General features: G+C 34.2%; 1 protein-coding gene and 1 non-coding gene across 6 annotated transcripts in view; one reads left to right on the plus strand and one right to left on the minus strand.

The window, feature by feature from the left end:
- The window catches only part of BTBD8 (BTB domain containing 8), a 108388-nt gene that overhangs the window by 84904 nt on the left and 3169 nt on the right, over nucleotides 1-20315 (plus strand). For 3 of the 5 annotated variants that reach the window (XM_067726896.1, XM_067726897.1, XM_067726900.1), the window contains 4 exons: nucleotides 217-304; nucleotides 763-902; nucleotides 2227-4557; nucleotides 5858-8267. In XM_067726896.1, the coding sequence (XP_067582997.1) occupies nucleotides 217-304; nucleotides 763-902; nucleotides 2227-4557; nucleotides 5858-6327 (3029 nt within the window). In that variant the 3' untranslated portion in view covers nucleotides 6328-8267. Of the gene's footprint in view, nucleotides 1-216; nucleotides 305-762; nucleotides 903-2226; nucleotides 4558-5857; nucleotides 8268-20315 lie in introns of those variants that run through there. The other 2 variants (XM_067726898.1, XM_067726899.1) reach the window with 1 other exon arrangement.
- On the minus strand, nucleotides 18161-18267 carry LOC137220277 (U6 spliceosomal RNA). Its single transcript, XR_010941588.1, has one exon. It is a non-coding gene; the product is annotated as a U6 spliceosomal RNA (small nuclear RNA).

Genomic DNA, 20315 nt, shown 5'->3' on the forward strand with positions numbered 1-20315 from the left:
AGTTAAAGTTCCTAGGAAAAAATGAACCTATGTTTCGACTTTTATTTAGTTTCAAATGCAAAGAGATTTTAGTAACATATATTCATGCAAACTGAGAAAAAACAGTTTTTCTCACCGTAACATTTAATTTTGTATATAGTGTATGACCAGTGAATTTATACATACTTATTACATATTTATTCCTCAATCTCATGGCTCACTCTTCTTAATTTATAGCAGTAAAATCTCGACCTGTTTCAAAAGTTACCAATGGAACTTCCAATAAAAAAAGCATTCATGAACAAGAAACTAATATAAATAATAGGTAAGCATTCATTGTTTTACCTAGACATTAGCTTTCTCTGGAAGTTAATTATATACTAACTTCTAGCTAAATATTGTTAAAATATCTTTCCTTTGTTAGAAAATTTAGTATATTTACATAATGATACTTAAAAACTTTTCTTATTTATTATGTAAAATGACGACTGATACAAAATTGTAGAAGAATAATTTATACTTGTGGTACCTTATTATGCATTGCTTTACCATAGTTGATCTACAGTTTTATAAACTTAAACACTTAAGAACCTATGGTTTTTTCTATTTTCAGAAAAGAGATATATTTTTTATTTCTTTGAGAAAAAATACTTTTTTTGTTTTTTTTTAATTGAAGTATAGTTGATTTACAGTATTGTGAAAAATATATTTCATGTATGGGTCTTTTAAAAAATTATGTTTTGGAATCTCAGTGTAATACTGAACGCAAATAATTTTTCTTAGTGTGCTAAAGAAGGTCACCAGCAAAGGATACAGTGATCCAGTACCACAGGCAATTTTAAAGAAAAGAGGAAATGGCAATGGATGTGGTACAGCTCAGCAGAGGACAAAGAATGCCACAGTTAATCTTGCTAAAACTCAAGGTAAAGTTGAAATACTCCCAGGTATTACTTCCTTGTTTAAATTGAATAAGCAGAACTCTGATTCTGGAACTTTAGCAACAAATAAGCAAAGTATAACGTGGTTTCACTCATTTTACATTCATTTCATATTTTAGAGATGAGATTTTATTCTTCCACTTTTCAGACAAGTATTTTGGTGTTTTGGGGTGTGAGTTTAGTTTTTATTTTCTTTTGTGAAAAAAATAATTAAGGAAGTCACTAGGTTATCTGCATTTCTGGTCCTTCTGTGTATTATACCTGTGCTTCTTCAAAGTTTCATTGATAAATATAAGAATTCCATCTGCAAAACCAACACTAAAGAGCTCTTTAAAAAGTAATGGTACAATCTAGAGAGCTGTAATACGTAGGGAGGAAGAATTTTCCCTCTGGGCTCTGTGCTATGCCTGTTGTTTTTCCATATTCTAATAAAGAGAAGAATACTGATCAGATTGCATAATTTGCTAATATAATAACTGATTTTAAAAATTAATTTGCTTTATGCATTAAGCATTCACATATGTAAGAGCAGTGTGTAAAATGCTAAAACCAATTTTGAGGTAGGTAATGAATTAATACTGAAAGTAAATTTAAAAGTAAGCCAGAGAAAAGTTATTCATGTTCTAGTGACAGCTAAAAATTAAACATTTAAAAAGATTTGATAATTCTGTTTGACATATTTAAATGCTCAAAATATCATCTCTAGGATTTCAACCATTATAAACAAATGAATTGCCAAAATTAATCCTCTTTCTTTCCAGTTACCAGCTTTAGTTTCAACTGCAGATCTAAGTTGTTAACCCTAATGACCTACAATAATAATGATCTGGCTATGAGAAATAAATTAGCTTTGTTACTGTTTGAGGAAAAAAATTGCAACAATTTCAACATTTCTATTTTGTGTTTTAGCTTGATTCTGCTTTCCAGCTATGTGGAACAGTCTGTTTTTCCCCCTAGAACTTCAAAGGGAAGAAAGACCCTTACTGCTCTTTTGGCATAAGAAAATCAGATTTTTCTACCCCCATATATTTATGCAAATCCAATTCTGGCATAGGATCAATGCTCTTTACTTGAGGAGGAGAGATCCTATTTTAATAATTTTACTTAAGATACTGGAATACTTCCTCTATATTTGTAATAAATTTTTTTTATTTTATCACATCACTAACGCCTAATTTGTAATTGTCCGTTTGATCATTATGTTACCATTTCATTGTTATCTATTTTATTTCTTCTAAAGGGATTTAAAAACAAATATTGAATTTCACTCACAAACTGGAAGGTATATTTTTGAATTTTCTTTACTTAGGATCCCAAGGAGAGTCACCACATTCAGTAAAATCTTCAGGGTCTTCAAGGCAGTCTGATGAAAATGTGACAAAATTGGACCACAGTGTAACTACAGATAAACAAACACCTAAGAGAAAAACTGTCAAGCAAGGACAAACAACATTGCCTAAGATTAGTGCAAAAATAGTAGCAATGCCTAAAAACCTAAATCAATCTAAGAAAGGTGAAACTTTGAATAATAAGGATTCAAAACAGAAAACACTTCCTGGACAGGTTATATTGAAGACTCAGCCTTCTTCTCTGAGACCTTTAAAAAGTGAACCATCTGTTGTCCAAAAAAGTGTGCTTCGTGATGTATGTGATAATAATAACAAAGGCAATGTTTCTGAACAGAAGCCTCATGAACCTCTAATTAATCTCACAGCCGAAATCAGTGATACAGAAGCATGTCAGTCACCATGCATACTTGACCCACAAAAGCCATTAAACAATCAAGAAAAAGAGAAGTTGGTGTTAGAATGCCAAAATATTTCAAATCTAGATAAATTAATAAAACATGAACTGGAATCAAAACAGATTTGTTCAGATAAAAGTGAAACAAATTTTTCTGGTCACAAAAAAACAGATCAATGCAACACAGTTAAAATACATTGTCATTCTGATGAGAGTGATAATGTAGATCCAGAATTTTATAGCACCACTGCTCTAAAATCCATGATTTCAAATCCAAATGAAAACTCTTTGAACTCTAATCCAGTTTGTGACCTAGATTCAACAAATGTAGAGCAAGTCCATTCAGTGTCAGATAGGGAGAAGCAAGCAGGGAGAAAAGATACAAACAAAAAATTAAACATTAAATGTGTGGAAGATGTTTTACCTTGTGTTCCTGAACAGACAAATGGTACCTTAAATTCTGGTCAAGATGACAGAAAATCTAGAATTCATGTGGAAGAACAGACAGTTCCCCATCAGTTTTCTGATGACTCTGCCATGAATGGAGACAAACATGCTACAGTAGACTCAAATACTTCCTCCAAGTGTTTTTTGGAACAAATACCAGGGAAAAATTCTCCTAAAGACATGGAAACAACAGAAACTCCAGAGAGCCATGAAACTCCAGAAGCTCCATTCATGAGTCACTGGAATTTGAGTACCAGTGTTCTGCATCAGAGAGAGAGTCCTGAATCTGACAGTGGCAGTGCTACAACATCCTCTGATGACATAAAGCCTAGATCTGAAGACTATGATGCTGGAGGGTCTCAGGATGATGATGGGTCAAATGACAGGGGTATTTCTAAATGTGGCACTATGCTGTGCCATGATTTTCTTGGAAGAAGTAGCAGTGACACCAGTACTCCTGAAGAATTAAAAATATATGATAGTAACTTAAGAATTGAAGTGAAAATGAAAAAGCAAAGTAGTAATGATCTTTTCCAAGTTAATTCGACAAGTGATGATGAGATTCCTAGGAAAAGGCCAGAAATTTGGTCTCGATCTACAAGAGTCCACCCTAGGGAAAAAGAAAATATTCCACGAGGCAGTATCCAGTTTGCTCAGGAAGTAGATCAGGTTTCTTCCTCAGCAGATGAAACAGAAGATGAAAGGTCTGAAGCTGAAAATGTTGCAGAAAATTTCTCTACATCTAACCCAGCTCTTCAGCAGTTTCAGGGAATAATTAATTTAGCTTTTGAAGATGCAACTGAAAATGAAAGTCACGAGTTTCGTGCAACTAAAAATTTTAAAAGGTCAGTTTTACTTTCGGTAGATGAATGTGAAGAACTAGGATCTGATGAAGGGGAAGTCCATGCTCCCTTTCAGCCTTCTGTAGATTCGCCTTCACCTTCTGATGTTTTTGATGGTGTTTCTCATGAACATCACGGAAGGGTCTGCTACTCCAGATACTCACAAGGAAGTAAAGGTAGTATTTTAGAATGTAGACAAGAGAAAGCCAATAGTGTATATAAAAACAAAAGCTCTCCCTTGGGTCTTAGTAGCATTGACTCTTCAAGAAAAGATAAACAGAGTGCTTCAGCCACAGAAAAAAAGAGCACAACAGATGTCCTGTCCAGAGGAGGCAGACAGCTTCCTCCAGAAGATAAAAAAGTAAACAGTGGAAGCAATGTGGTTAATGACTTTCAGCCACGCAGCAAACTTTCAGATAGTGATATAAAATCTCAAGAAAGACCATGTCATCTGGAACTTCATCAAAGAGACCCCAATTCTGACATACCAAAGAACAGCTCTACAAAATCTCTGGACTCTTATTGGAGTCAAGTTCTGCCTCCAGAAGGTCAAGTGAAAGAGAGCCATTCTGCAGCTACCAAGAAAGCTAACATTGCTTTATCTGCAGGTAATGTACAGATATAGAAATGCTAAATCCATAAGAAAATGAGTTTATAGAATTTTAAAGCTGTAGGTAGCCCTGAATGTTATATTTTAGTTAGATAGAATAATTACTTAAGCAACAGATTCAAATTTTAAATGAAAACTGAAATTTCTTAATAGAATGAAAATAGCTCGTTACTCTTTATTGTTCACTTAAAATCTTAGTGAAAAATTCATATCTAGTAAAAATTTGGGTGGTTTATTAGAGCTAACCTACTAAGAGATTTTACATGAAAGAATAAAGGGAAAAACTTAGTTTGCTATTATTTAGTTATTTATGTCTAATTTAACATAGGAATTATTGACTATTAGAAATTTTATTATACATTGGATATGATTTATGAACTATGCTAATATATATCTAAGAGGGCTGTGCAATAAGTATAGTAATATGTAACTAAAAGCACTGAACTATTTTAACTAGATTAATTATTAAAATTTATATACATTTTACAGAGATTAAGACTTTCAGGATCACTATAATTCTATTCTAAAATTTTCAAGTAAAAAGATAAATTTCCTAAAAGAGATTATATTTAGAAGCAATGATAATATATGAAAAAATCCCAGGCTTATTTCATATGTATAGATGGTTTCCTGTCTAATTGTTTTGTGTGTTTGTCTTCCTTATTATAGTAATTTGAACCATGACCCACATTTAAAATATGCAATAGTGGCTGACTGAGTAGCTAATGTATACCAGAACTAAGAAAAATACTTATCAGTAGTCCCTGTTCAGCAAAATCACAAGAATAGGGAACTCTTTAAAGTTGTACTTTTTTTTTGTCCTTGCTTGCATCCTCCTTTGCATGTGCAATATATAAGTCTTTAGATAAAGTAAGTCTTTAGATAAAATGTATTTATTCTCCCTTTGAAACTGACTTACCTTAAAAGTCACCATCAAATAACCGCCTCTTATTTTCTCTTTAAATTTCTATTATAGTGAATTAGATACATGTGCGCGTTCTGTTTATGTTTAAATAATTTCTGTTTTCTGTATCACAAGTTTTCAAATTAAACTGGAGAATTATTGTTAGTTGCCTATGTTGATTTTGCTGCTAAACATTACCTTTGAGTTTTTTTTTTCAAACGTAGAAAAAGAAATGCCTCAGAAATCTTGTCAATTTTGTATAAATGTTATTTTTCCCATTCTCTGTTTTTTTTTGGACAATAACTGTTATATTGTGTTAATATTGTTCTACAGAACTCTGAGGGGTACCAACATGTGCAGTTTTTACATTGTTTAGTATTATGAATTATTTCAGGAGACATAGATGATTGTGACACAGTGGCACAAAACTACATGTATGACCATCGGCCTTCAAAAACCCTCTCTCCAATATATGAAATGGATGTAACAGAAGCATTTGAGCAGAAAATGGAATCAGAAACACATGTTACAGACATGGATTTTGAAGATGAGCAACACTTTGCAAAACAAGATTGGACGCTATTAAAGCAACTGCTCTCTGAAGAGGATTCAAACTTAAATATTACAAATTCTATTCCTGAAGACTTAAATTTAGCACAGTATCTAATCAATCAGACACTACTTTTAGCACGAGACAGCTCAAAACCTCAGGGTAAAGCACATGTTGACACTTTAAACAGATGGAGTGAACTAACATCTCCATTCGATGATTCCTCAGCAAGCATCACCATGGCTAGTTTTTCCTCTGAGGATTGTTCACCCCAAGGGGAATGGACAATTCTGGAACTAGAAACTCAGCATTAAGAGTATTAACACTTTGGAAAATGTTAAACTATGCCACCGCTTTATTTTTTTGATGCTTATATTATATCCAAGTGATAATTGCATTAGCCTATTAGACTATCCTTAATATTGAGGAAGTCTTTCCAATTTACTGAAGTAAACATAGTTTGTTTATTAATATATCACATGTAGAAAAAAGTGTTTTTCTAAAAATCTTGAGCATGTTTTCTATAATTATTAGAGAAATTAGAAGACTTGTAAGGAAACCCTTGCTTTAGTTTTCCTTTCCTAACTGATCATTCATTTACTTGTTTATCATTCAATAATTTAAAATGTGAATGCACAAGTAGAACAGTCCCTTTACTTTTTGCTCTGCATATGGTAACCATAATTTAACAATAAAAAAACTTATTGTGCTTGTGTCAATTTATGTAGAGTTAATTTGTAACATTCAAACGCAGGTTGGTATGGTTGAGGCTGATAGCTTAATATTAGAAAAAACCTTCGCTTTCCCAACAATTCACGTCCAGGAAATTGTCAAGTAAATGCATCTCAAATTTCACTGACATTTTTGCTAAAACAGGAGAAGTGGAATTTCCCGTAACTCTTTTTGGGATATATCCGCGGAAAGGCATCTGCCCTTGTTGAAAAAAAGTGGGAAAACTGTCCATCTGTTTTATCTATATAGACTTCCTTTATAGTTAATCACTCTCCATTTTTCATTCCATGGTAGAGATATTTTTGAACTGCATCTGCAGTAATCCTGCACTAAATATTACCTTGAAAATGGGTACATGAGGCAATTGAGTTATAGAGTTAAATTGTGTGCATGTGTGTGCACATACATGTATGTTTGCTTTTCTATTTGTCTATATGCTCTAGTTCCTTATTTCCTTGATCAGATTGTCTTTCAGTCTGTAATTTTGGTAGAAAGGCAAAGATAAACATCTTTTTTACAAAATTCTACTGGGGAGTGAACACTTGGTTACCTACTTGATACTGGTGGATGTTACCCTTAGGGTGATGGGATTTAGTAGAATTGGCACCTCTCAAAGCTTTGTAACTAACTAATAATTTCTCTAAAATAGACCAGAAGGAAATATTTTGGCTTAGAATTCCTTTTCTAAATTAACAAAGTTTCGGGCAATTCCCTGGCGGTCCAGTGGTTAAGACTCAGTGCTTTCACTGCTGTGGCCCAGGTTTAATCCCTGGTCAGGGAACTAAGATCCTGTAAACTGTGCAGCGCGGCCAAAAATAAAAATAAAAAAATAATAAATTCACAAAGTTTTCAACAAATGATCAACATTAGCGAGAACCTGTAACTATATTGAATATCAACAATTATATTGATGCACAATCATTTGGTATTCTTATATAATAACATATTAATGTTAATATTAGCTACTAACCTGTTATACCATACCTTTTTTAACTAGAAGCTCTGCAAGGGACACTCATTCATTCAAACAGTCAAGAAACACATTTGTTCTAGGCACTGAAGTGTGAAGATAAATAAGGTTTGATTCCTGCCACCCAAAAGAGTTCAGTTTCTAATGAGGAGGGAAAACCATATAAGAAAAAGGTCAAAAACAGTATTATAAGAACTTTGTGTCTTAAAGCTGGATGGGAATTTAGAGGTTAGTTTAATCCCTTCAAATTCCCAAGGAGGACTCTGAAGCCCAGAGGAATTTTAAAATTGCCCAGGGTCCCACACTGATTTGTGAGTTAGAATCCAGTATTCCTTAATTTCAGTTAGATGTTATCTCTACCACACAACACACTTCATTTGACTTTTATCATAAAATCTGAAAACAAATTCATTCATAGATAGTTTGTAGCATAAAGAAATAATATATGATAGAGTCAGAAACAGCACAGATTTCCAAGACAGTGTGTTTTCTTTTTCTCCAAATGTGAAATTGTTTTGTTATTTTTAATAAACTACCTCAGAAGTTCACAAATTTATAATTGAAGCTTCACTTCTTTCATGTCACATTTGCAAATAGATAGTAGGGAAGGACTTAAGTCCTTAAGTATGACCTCTTAGGTAATTTCAGGACGTGTTTTCTTATCATGCCCTTTTGTGAACAACACATCTACCAGTCTGTTTCCTGCAGGACTCTGGGCTAGTTCTTTATCATTCAACAAACATATACTGAAAAATAACTACTAAAATTTATTTAACACTTATTAAATGTTAGACACTGTGCTGAGTGCTTTAAATATGCATTAACATCTAATTCTCACAACAGTTCTATGAGATATGTCTTATCTTTATTTTATACATAAGGAGACTGATGTAGCATCCTTACCCTGGATGAGCTACTCTAGTGGAAGAAACTAAGAGAGAAATAACACATTATGCTATTGTTTGGTAAGATAGCAATTGTATATGGTCAGAGTTGTAATAGCTCAGAGGGAAAAGCTATGAACAGATTGTCAGGAAGAAAAGATTAGAGAAAGCTTCTTAAGGGCAAGTAATATTCAGTGAAGCTTCAGAATTTCTATAAAGGGGCTTGGTGGCTGCAATCTAGTTGGAAGTGTAGGCCAGGCAACTTGACTTGAAGATGAACTTTTATAGGAAGTACTTTGCTTTTCCTTAGATTGTATGTTACAGATCAATAAAAATACAAACATTTTTAAAACATGCTTTTATACATAGTTTACCTAAGACTCAAAAACTCCATCCATACAAAAAAAAAATCTTATTTTTTTTAAATTTGAGTTCTTGGTGGAGGACTGATGAAGATTATGGAGAGAGTCTAAAGCCCCTTTGTACCATCTCTTGCAGCAATCAAGTAATAGCTGATGCTGGCTTTCCAGGAGGAGTAGGAATTTGCTTGGTGATAGGGCATTCTAGACATAGGAGCACCTTAAGGAATGGTGACCAGGATGTGTGTTGAGGATGCAGACAAAGAGTGGTAGAAGATAAGACTAAAAAGCTGAGTTGGAGTTGGATTCTGGAAGTTATTAAATACTATGCTTAAATGTTTAAATAGTCAAAGCTCTGGATTTGGTAGGCATCATGTCTCTTTCCATTATGCATTCATTTATTTATTTTTAACTCTCCCTGGACAATCTGTTTGCACATTCTTGGGGAAATAACCACCTACTGCTCACAATGGGTAGTCATCAAACTTGTTTCTTAAGTTACTAGGTAACATAACCAGGTGTTTCAGAAAGATAACTGTCAGCAGTAATGAAGATGGCCTGTTTTGGAGAAGCACTCAGATCTCAAGATGCAATTACAATAGTTCTGTCAACCTTAGAAATGGGGAACGGAAGAGGATTTGGTAACAGAGACATTAGGTAGATTGAGATATGGTGGCAGAAGATAGAAAGGAATTTTTTAATTGCTATCAAAAATAACATTTATTCCACACATATTTGAGGGCCCATGATATTTCTGGGTATTAAAGGATGAATGGCATCGTATCTGTCCTTGAATATATCAGTTTAGTGAGAGATTGTTAAAACTTTTTAAGTTGTGTCAAAATAAAGCTCTGTATGAAGTGTAATCAGTGTACACAGGAGAGAGAAATGATGGAATGATACTTCGATAGGCTCCTTTACTATTTTAGGACTAGTAAGAGTTCACAAGACAAAGGAAGAGGCATATTCGGCAGAAAAAGAGTTTAGAAGCAGTGGGGAATTCTTGTTCCATATGGCTGAAGAGTAGAAGGGAATGGATGGGGAGGGCAAGAGATGAAGTTGGACAGGGACATATAGTACAGAGAGGAGCATGATCAGATCTGCATTTTAGAATGATCACTCTGGAAGCAGTATGTACAATTGAGTAGAGCAGGGTTCAAAGCAGGTAGACTAGTGATGAGTGTTAAAATAATAAAGGCTTGAACTAGGGCAATGGCTGTGGAGATAGAAGGAGTGGCCATATTAGGTTTAAGATGTGGATTGGAGAAACATTGATTTTGGGTGAGAGGAGGGAGTCATCTTAGAAGACTCAGGATTCTGACTGAAGTGCCTGGGTTGTGGATGACGTCATTAGCCAAAAATTGAAGCAAGCTCAGGAGTGGGGATGAGTTCAGTTTAGGACATACTGCGTTTGTGAGGCCTGTGGGACATTCAAGAGGCTGAAGACAAAATACTGTGGAATAGTCAGAGAAAGAAAAGCCGGAGAAGGAGACTGAAAAGGAATATTCAGAAGTAAGAGAACTAGGAGGCCAAAGATAAGAGGAGACAGTGGTGAATGTATAATCACCACTAATCAGAGAAGGGCAAATCAAGGCTGAGATTCTACTTTAACCTATCCAAGTGGCAAGGATTTTTAAAAGTTTGTAAAAAAAAATTCAACAGTTAGCAAGAGAATGGTAAGTTTGGGATCCTTGTATGTTGCTGTAGGAGTGTAAATTACCTTTCCAGGAAGTAATTAGGCAATCTATGTCAAGAATGTTTATAACTTTATATCCTTAAACTAGTCCTTTCCCCTCTTGGGACCTGCCATTGAGAAATAAGAAGAATCTGAGACAAAGATTTGTCTACAAAAATGTTTGTCAGAGAGCTAGATATATAAGTGAAAACTGAAAACTAGCTAAATGTCAACAGCAGAAAGGCTAAATTATGGTACATCTATATAACACATTATGAAATGATTAAAATTGTTTTCAAAACATCTATTTCATGTCAAGAGAAGATACTTATAAGAAAAAAAACCAGAATATTAATTTATAAATATAACATCCAATTTTCTATACTTACAAGTACATAGAAAAAGAGACTTGAAGGAAATAAGTATGTATTAATAGTGGTTATGGTTAAGGGGTGATTATTATTTTTATCTTTTAACTCATATTTTTCATGTTTTCTACAAGGCACAGAAAAATAAGTATGTTTGTTTTTAGGTAAGTAGTAGCGGTTAACAGTGTCAAATGCTGTTTGAAATGTCAAGGTTCACACTTAGACTAGTACATTGGATTTGGACATTAGGACTTTATTGGTAGTTTTTGTCAATTGGTGTTTTCTTTAGAGTAGTAGTAAGGACAGAAACTAGACTACAGTGGGTTGAAAGGTGAACAGGAAGTAAAGAAGTAGAACTTGTTCTTTTAAGGAGCCTGACTGAAAAAGAGACAGTGGTAGCTTGAAGTTACTGTTGTTTTTAAGATAAAAGTAACTTTAGCACTTTGAAAATAAGAGGTTGGGAATAATCAATGAATCAGGGGCCATCAAGGAAGAGGCAGGAGAAGGTGGGATCAAGCACAAAGAATACTAACTGATACAGGGCATTGCAAGGAACTTCAGGTGTTTAAAGCACTAAATGCATGTGGAACAGTAGAGGAAGATAAAGCTGGAAAAGTATAGGAAGGCCAGGACATGAAGAACCTGTAAGCCATGCCAAGGACGGGGAAAGCCATTTAGGCAAACATATTAAATATTTTAAATATATTAAATCAAAGGTAAACATATTATAGGACTGTTTTTTGTTTGTTGTTTTTGGGTTATTTTTGGCCTTGCCGTGCGGCATGTGGGATCTTATTACCTGAGCAGGGATCGAACCTGCACCCACTGCATTGGAAGCATGTAGTCTTAACCATTGGACCACCAGGGAAGTCCAGGACTGTTTTGTTAAGATTATTCTAGCTGCATAGTGTGGAAAAGTATCTTAGAGAAGAGACTGGAAGAAAGAAGACCTGTAAAGGGGTCATTGGAATAATTAAGGAGAAAAAGAGACCCAAACTAAGGAAAAAATGGCGAAGATAGAAATAAGAAGATGGATTTGAGAGAAAATTAGGAGGTAGAATGAACAAGATGTGGTTACCAACTGACTATGAAGACTTGGAAGAAGGGATAAAGGTGATTCCTCTTCATACCCCAGAATTCTAATAGGTAAAAAATGGAAGGCTGATGCTTTGTAGTTGAAAAAAAGATAATTTTCAATTTGGACATGTCACATTTGAAATGCAGTTGAGACAACCAAGGTATATAATATGTCTTTCAAAATTCAGAAACCCAACAAACTATGATATTTCCACTCCCCACTCCATGTACTGCTAGTTTTGTTTCTTTGTGTTTTTTTGGTGGGGGGGAGTAGGGGGGTGGGAACTTGGTTTGTCTCAATTTAGTGGTTTATTGCAGGAGCTATTTTGAGATTGGAATTATCTACATACTCTTCTCCAGTGATATGTATATTATTTATACTATAAATTCCTATATTAAGACTACTTTGAATCCAGCTAGTTAGATATGAGAAGTATACGTTTCTATCATGTTAATATTGCATGAGTTACTTTCAGTGTTTGTGATTCATCTTACACACAATGGTTTCTTAATTACTTCCAAATTTAGCCAGTATTATCACAAGAATTTTAATTCTAATCTGAGAATTTCAATTCTATTCTGATTCTATATTTTATGATAACAGTATCCCAATCAATTAAATAATACATTTCCAAATCAGGAAGATATTAGGAAAAAATACTTCCACACCAAAAAATACAGTATTTTTCCCTAAAAGGTTTTCAAATAAAATGTTCTGAAGCTTACCTCTTTTTATTCAATTTATGGTCAACTTTAGTCAGGCAAGAGAGCTAGATAAAAAATTAAAATAGAAATATACCTGCACTTAAACATTTACATGCTTAAGGAAGATGTCTAACACTCTTACAAAATTGTCCTTTTACTTAGATCCAAACTCTCAAAACATGCAGAATCTACTTTTAAAGTCAAGAAAGTAAATAGAATATTTTCCTACAGTCTTCTGATCTGGATAAATTATAGAGAACAACACAAACTCAAGAAGTTAGAAAAATAACATTAAATTGAATCCAAAGAAAGTAGAAGAAAGGAATTAATACAGGCAATAGTGGAACTTAATTAGAAGTCAGAAAAAGAATAAAACTGATAAATCTAAGGGCTAATTCTTAAAAACAATACCACCCACACACTAGCTTAATGGAGAGAAAAGCATAAGTACACAATATTAGACAGAAAAAACAACAGAAATTAATAAGGTAGTATTTTATGCAACTACATATAAATACAGTAGAAAACCTGGATGAAATGAATAACTTCTAGAGATATATAAATTACCAAAACAGGCTCAAAAAAAGACAGAAAATCTACACAGATTTTTAGCCTTGGAAGAAACTGAGAAAGCATTCAAGATCTATCATTTTGGCATATTGGAGAAAGAAGAAAGCTTCCAGATGCAATTTAAGAAGCCATCATAATATGATCACCAAAATTTAACTAAAGATAGCATAAAAGAGAAAATTATGGAATAATATCACTTATAATAATCAATGCAAAATTCCTAAAAGATCCAGAAATATATTAAAATAATATGTGGCAATTTATTTAAGGAATGTAAGACAATTTAAGGTTGGGAAACCTATTCATATACTATATCCACATTAATAGGTCAAACATAGAAAAATCATCTCCATAGATACCAAAATTTAACTTGAAACAATGATGCCAAAAAGTACTATAAGAAAAGGTGAGATTATTTACAATTGCCAAGATATGGAAGTAATCTAATTGTCCATCAACAGATGAATGGATAAAGAAAATGCAGTGTGTATATATATATAAATACACACACACACACACACACACACACACACACACACAGAGTGGAATATTATTCAGCCATAAAAAAGAACGAAACTTTGCCATTTGCAACAACATGGATGGACTTGGAGGGCATTATACTAAGTGAAATAAGTCAAACAGAGAAAGACAAATACTGTATGTTATCACTTATTTGTGGAATCTAAAAAATACAACAAACTAGTGAACATAAAAAAGAAGCAGACTCACAGATATAGAAAACAAACTAGTGGGGGAGGGGCCAGATAGGGGGAAAGGATTAAGAGGTACAAACTATTATGTATAAAATAAGCTACAAAGATATATTGTACAACACAGGGAATATAGCCAATATTCTATAATAACTATAAATGGAGTATAACATTTAAACATTGTGAATCAGTATTTTGTACACCTGTAACTTATATAATATTGTACATCAACTATACTTCAATAAAAAGAAAAAAGATAAAAAAGGAAAACGTGTGATACTTTAATATAATCCTGCAGTAAGAAAGCACATGAGGGCTTCCCTGGTGGCGCAGTGGTTGAGAGTCCGCCTGCCGATGCCGGGGACGCGGGTTCATGCCCCGGTCTGGGAAGATCCCACATGCCGCGGAGTGGCTGGGCCCGTGAGCCATGGCCGCTGAGCCTGCGAGTCCGGAGCCTGTGCTCCGCAACGGGAGAGGCCACAATAGTGAGAGGCCCACGTACCCCCAAAAAAACAAAAAAAGAAAGCACATGAAACCCAGAAAAAACACATGGAACTCCAAAACATAAAATATAAGATTGTTAATTTGGTTATTTAAATTTTAGAATGAATATATGCCCCAGATATCATAAACAGAATGAAGAGGCAAAAGATAAACTGGGGGGAATTTTTTTTCTTTTTAACAAAAACTAAAATGCAAATGGCTGGTAAACAATCAAAAGATGTCTAACCAGACTCAAAGAAGCATAGAAAAAGAACCATAAAAGAGTTTTTGAAAATATGAATACATTTAATAAGTAATAAATTTGATAAGTGAGACTATTATAAGTAAATAAATGACTATCCACTAAACATTTTAATTACTTAGGAACTATGAATGAAAACTAATTAGATGCTTTGCCAACATAAAAAATTATTGGAGTTAATTAGATTCAACTAAGCAATTGAAATATATTAAGGGAGAGATACAATTCCAAGTATTATTATACTATACAAGTTTAAATTATTGGTCAAGTCAGTTACCTTGCTTGGAATTCAATTTCACTTCTAATTTTGAAAATCAACCTAAAATTCTGGGCAGGTTACATTAAAATCAATCCAAGAACAGTGTGTGGGTTGACTGTACTTTTCATAGTCAATGAAATAAGAAAATCTAAAAACTACTGAGGAAATGAAATCATTTTGAGCTGTCATGTGCATCACAAATGCCTGAGTCAGTTTATATTATCTCACAGATTTATTTATAGCATGTCAGTGTCAAACAGCTATTACTGCCATCACAAATCCTTATTTGCTGCTTTTTCATTTTTAAATTTTTTTAGAAGCAGGAAATAAGTCATCTTATAAGATCATTGTTTAATTCATTCATTAAAATGATCTTACTAATCATTTTAAAATTTATTTGAACATAATGTTGACCTGACATCTTAGAAACAACAATTCAGTCAGGAGACTCTAAAGTTAGTAATACTGGGCTTCCCTGGTGGTGCAGTGGTTGAGAATCTGCCTGCCAATGCAGGGGACACGGGTTCGAGCCCTGGTCTGGGAGGATCCCACATGCCGCGGAGCAACTAGGCCTGTGAGCCACAACTACTGAGCCTGCGCGTCTGGAGCCTGTGCTCCGCAGCAAGACAGGCCACGATAGTGAGAGGCCCGTGCACCGCAATGAAGAGTGGCCCCCGCTTGCCGCAACTAGAGAAAGCCCTCGCACTGAAACGAAGACCCAACACAGCCAAAAAGAAATTAATTAATTAATTAATTTTTAAAAAGCAAGTTAAAAAAAAATAAAGTTAGTAATACTACTACTAAATGAAGAAAAATATTACATAGGTAAGAATTCTTAGGGGAAAAATATTGAGTTTTCTCAAGCACTTGTTTTGGAAAGATATGACTGGTTACCTGACTCATCCGTGGGAATGATGCTTCATTTGTGTATGAAAATAATCTAATCTTCATGTTTCAGTTCCCTTTATTTTAGTCACCAATAATATGATAGTATATTTATTAATTTTGATTGACTGTTTACCCTAAGTGAAAAGTTGAAGTATATATAGTTTCTTTCTTTTTTTTTTTTTTTTTGGTATAGTTTCTTTCTTTAAGTAATTTGTATTCTAGAAACTTTATAATAAGAAAAAAGTAAGAGCAAATTAGGAATCATTTACAAGAAAGACAACAATGATTTATATTCTTAATATATAAATACCTCATATATCAATCAGAAGAATGCTAACAGCCCAGTAGAAACCTAGGCAAAAAGTAAAAACAAAATTAACAAAATAAATAGAAATGGTCAATAAAAATACAGTGAATGATATAATGTTTTATATACTAGTTAGTAAAGAGGTAAAAAACAAAATATGGTCATTATTTAATTGTAAAGATAAAATCATGAAACCTAATGTCTAGAGTACAGTGAGACTGGCACTGCATTCATATATGTTAGTGTCAGTATAAATCAGTGCAAACTTACTGGAAAGCATTTTGGCAATACGAATAAGGGTCTTAAAAATCTTCATAATTGTTGAATCAGTAATCTCACTTTTAGAAAAGTAATGAATAATCAGAAATGGTTAAAAATAAGCACATGTATATAATATTTTAATGTCCTAAAACATAGTAATGAATAAGTTATTTTGATATGTTGGGATATTAAGCTATTTTATTAAATATCATGTTTGATAAGAATATTTGGGGACGTCCCTGGTGGTGCAGTGATTAAGAATCTGCCTGCCAATGCAGGAGACACGGGTTTGAGCCCTCATCCAGGAAGATCCCACATGCCGCGGAGCAACTAAGCCCGTGCGCCACAACTACTGAGCCTGTGCTCTAGGGCCCACGAGCCACAACTACTGAGCCTGCAAGCCACAACTACTGAAGCGGGAGTGCCTAGAGCCCGTGCTCTGCAACAAGAGAAACCACCACAATGAGAAGCCCATGCACCACAACGAAGAGTAGACCCCGCTCACAACTAGAGAAAGCCCACGTGCAGCAACAAAGACCCAACACAGCCAAAAATAATTAAATAAAATAAATAAGTGTATTAAAAGAAAAAGAATCCGCCTGCCAATCCAGGGAACATGTATTCGAGCCCTGGTCTGGGAAGATCCCACATGCCACGGAGCAACTAAGCCCGAGCGCCCCAACTACTGAGCCTGTGCTCTGGAGCCCACAAGCCACAACTACTGAGCCCACGCACCTAGAGCCTGTGCTCCGCAACAGGAGAAGCCACCGTAATGAGAAGCCTGCACACTGCAACGAAGAGTAGCCCCACTCACCACAACTGGAGAAAGCCCATGTGCAGCAATGAAGACCCAACGCAGCCAAAAATAAATAAATATTTTTTAATTAACTAAAAAAAAAAAAAATTGATGATTTGGGGTATGCTCACAATAAAATGAAGGAGTTAGATGTTAATATGTATGTATATGTAATATATTAATGATAAACACTTTAGTCTTATGTGTCAATCTGGGTGGGCTCTGGTACCCAGTTATGTAATCAAACATGAATCTAGATGTTGCTGTGAAGGTATTTTGTAGGTGTATATAACCTCTACAACCACTTGACATTAAGTAGAGATTATCCTTGATAATGTGAGTGGACCTCATCCAATCAGTTTAAGGCCTTAAGAGCACAAACTGAGGCTCCCTGAAGAATAAATTCTGCCTCAAGATTGAAACATCAATTTCTGCCTGAATTCCAGCCTGCCCTACAAATTTCAGACTTGCCAGCCCCCATAATCCTGTGGACCAATTCCTTAAAATAAATCTCTTAATATATATGTCCTATTGGTTCTGTTTCTCTGGACATCCTGACTGGTATAACTGCTAATATCCCACCCTAAATTCTGGTCTTCTCCTTTTCCTTCTCAACAGAATCCTAAATTTTATAGCAGGGTACTTGGCTACTCAGAATGAAAACTACATTTCCCTGCCCTTCTTGCAGTTAGCTGTAACGATGTGACTAGGTTCTGACCAATGAGGTATAAATAAAAGTGTTGAGTGATACTTCCTGAAAGTTTCTCTATAGAGGATGGTGATTTCTTCTCTTCTTTCCTATATCAAGCTGTCTGAAGCACAAATGTGTTCTTTTTTTTTTTTTAATATGGAACGCTTCACGAATTTGCATGTCATCCTTGCACAGAGGCCATGCTAATCTTCTCTGTATCACTGCAATTTTAGTATATGTGCTGCCGAAGTGAGCATGCGCAAATGTGTTCTATCAGCCCTCTTTTGTACCATGAGGATGAGGGCCACACCCTAGAGATGGCAGAGCGGTAACCTATGTACCTGAATACCTCATGAAACCACTATACCAACCCTGGACTACCTATCTTAGGATTGCTATTACATAAGGGAAGAGAACTTTGTATGTTAAACTTAGTATTTCAGACTATTGTTGATTTGGATTTTCTCTTACTTGAAGCCAAACACAAACTTAATTGGTGCACGACATATGAATACATTACTGAAAAGAAATACCTAACACATTGGTAGTAGTTAGCTCTGGATTTTGGAATTTGTTATTGATGTTATATTTACTATTCTTTCTGTTTTTTATATTAAATATATATATTAATTACTCATATAATAAATTTTTAATAAAAATACTGAAAATAATAGGAATTATTTTTCCTAACAATTTTTGTAATGATTGTAGACATTGTAAGTGAAACATAAAAGATGGGTCTCATTGTGTCTTTAAAAGATAGATGATAGCCTTTAATATGATCATTAAAATGCTTTTGAACACGAAGCAAGTCAAATGAGTTTAAAAGCATAGAATTAGGAAAAGGACCCATTCATTTCCATTATTTTCATCAGAGTTATGCATACAGTTTAAACAGTGAAATAGTTCTGCAAGCTTTAGTAAAAAACAAACATCAGTCCCCTGCCTGGCTCCACCTACCCCAATCCCACTTCCTACAGCAACCACTTTCAAGTCTCTAAGCTATTTCTTGTTTGCTTCTATTTCCCTAAATAACATGAACTCCCTGTGACATAATCTGTCACACATTAACTTTTCAGTTTTAGATATTATCTATTGTCATCTCACTCTGAAAAATGAGAATTTGATTCTCATTTACCCACACCCATTACCCAACATAGATGTATAATAATTTTAGTTGTATCAGAATTTAGAGTTTACATTATTATAATCATGAAAAAACTACTTACTGCTAAGTAAGTTAGTAACATGATTACTTTTCCTTCCATTCAGTTTTTCTTCCCTCTGAAGTTATAACTGTAGTTTTTTTAATTGAAGTATCATTGATTTACAATATTGTATTAATTTCAGATGTACAACAGTGATCCAATATTTTTATAGATTACACTCCATTTAAAGTTATTATAAAATATTGGCTATATTCCCTATGTTGTACAATATATCCTTGTAGCTTATGTATTTTATACATAGTATTTCATACCTCTTAATCCCCTACCCCTATCTTGTCCCTCCCCCCTTACCTCTCCCCACTGGTAACCGCTAGTTTGTTCTCTACATGAGTCTGTTTCAGTTTTGTTATATTCATTCGTTTCACTTTTTAGATTCCACATATAAGTGATAACATACGCTATCTGTCTTTCCCTGTCTGATTTATTTCAGTAAGCATAATACCCTCTGGGGTATTATGGGTCCATCCATGTTGTTGCAAAAGGCAACATTTCATTCTTTTCTTATGGCTGAGTAATATTCCATTGTATGTATACACCACATCTTCTTTACCCATTCATCTGATGATGGACACTTAGGTTGCTTCTATGTCTTGGCTATTGTAAATAATGTTGCTATGAATATAGGGGTGCATATATTTTTTCTAATTAGTGTTTTTGTTTTCTTCAGATAAATACCCAGGAGTAGAATTGTTGTATCATATGGTAGTTCTTTTTTCAGTTTTTTGAGGAATCTCCATACTGTTTTCCACAGTGGCTACACCAATTTACATTCCCACCAACAGTGCACAAGGATTCACTTTTCTCTACATCCTCACCAACACTTGTCATTTGTTGTCTCTTTGATAACAGCCATTCTGACAGGTGTGAGATGATCTCATTGCAGTTTGAATTTTCATTTCTCTAATGGTTAGTGATGTTGAGCATCTTTTCATGTGCCTGTTGCCCATCTGTATGTCTTCTTTGGGAAAATGTCTATTCAGATACTCTGACCATAATTTTACTTCCAAATTTTGAATATATTGTTTCCAGTGTTGCTGTTGTTAAGAAGTCTGATGCTGGGCTTCCCTGGTGGCGCA

Source organism: Pseudorca crassidens, chromosome 2 (assembly GCF_039906515.1).
Source record: "Pseudorca crassidens isolate mPseCra1 chromosome 2, mPseCra1.hap1, whole genome shotgun sequence".
Lineage (NCBI taxonomy): Eukaryota > Metazoa > Chordata > Mammalia > Artiodactyla > Delphinidae > Pseudorca > Pseudorca crassidens.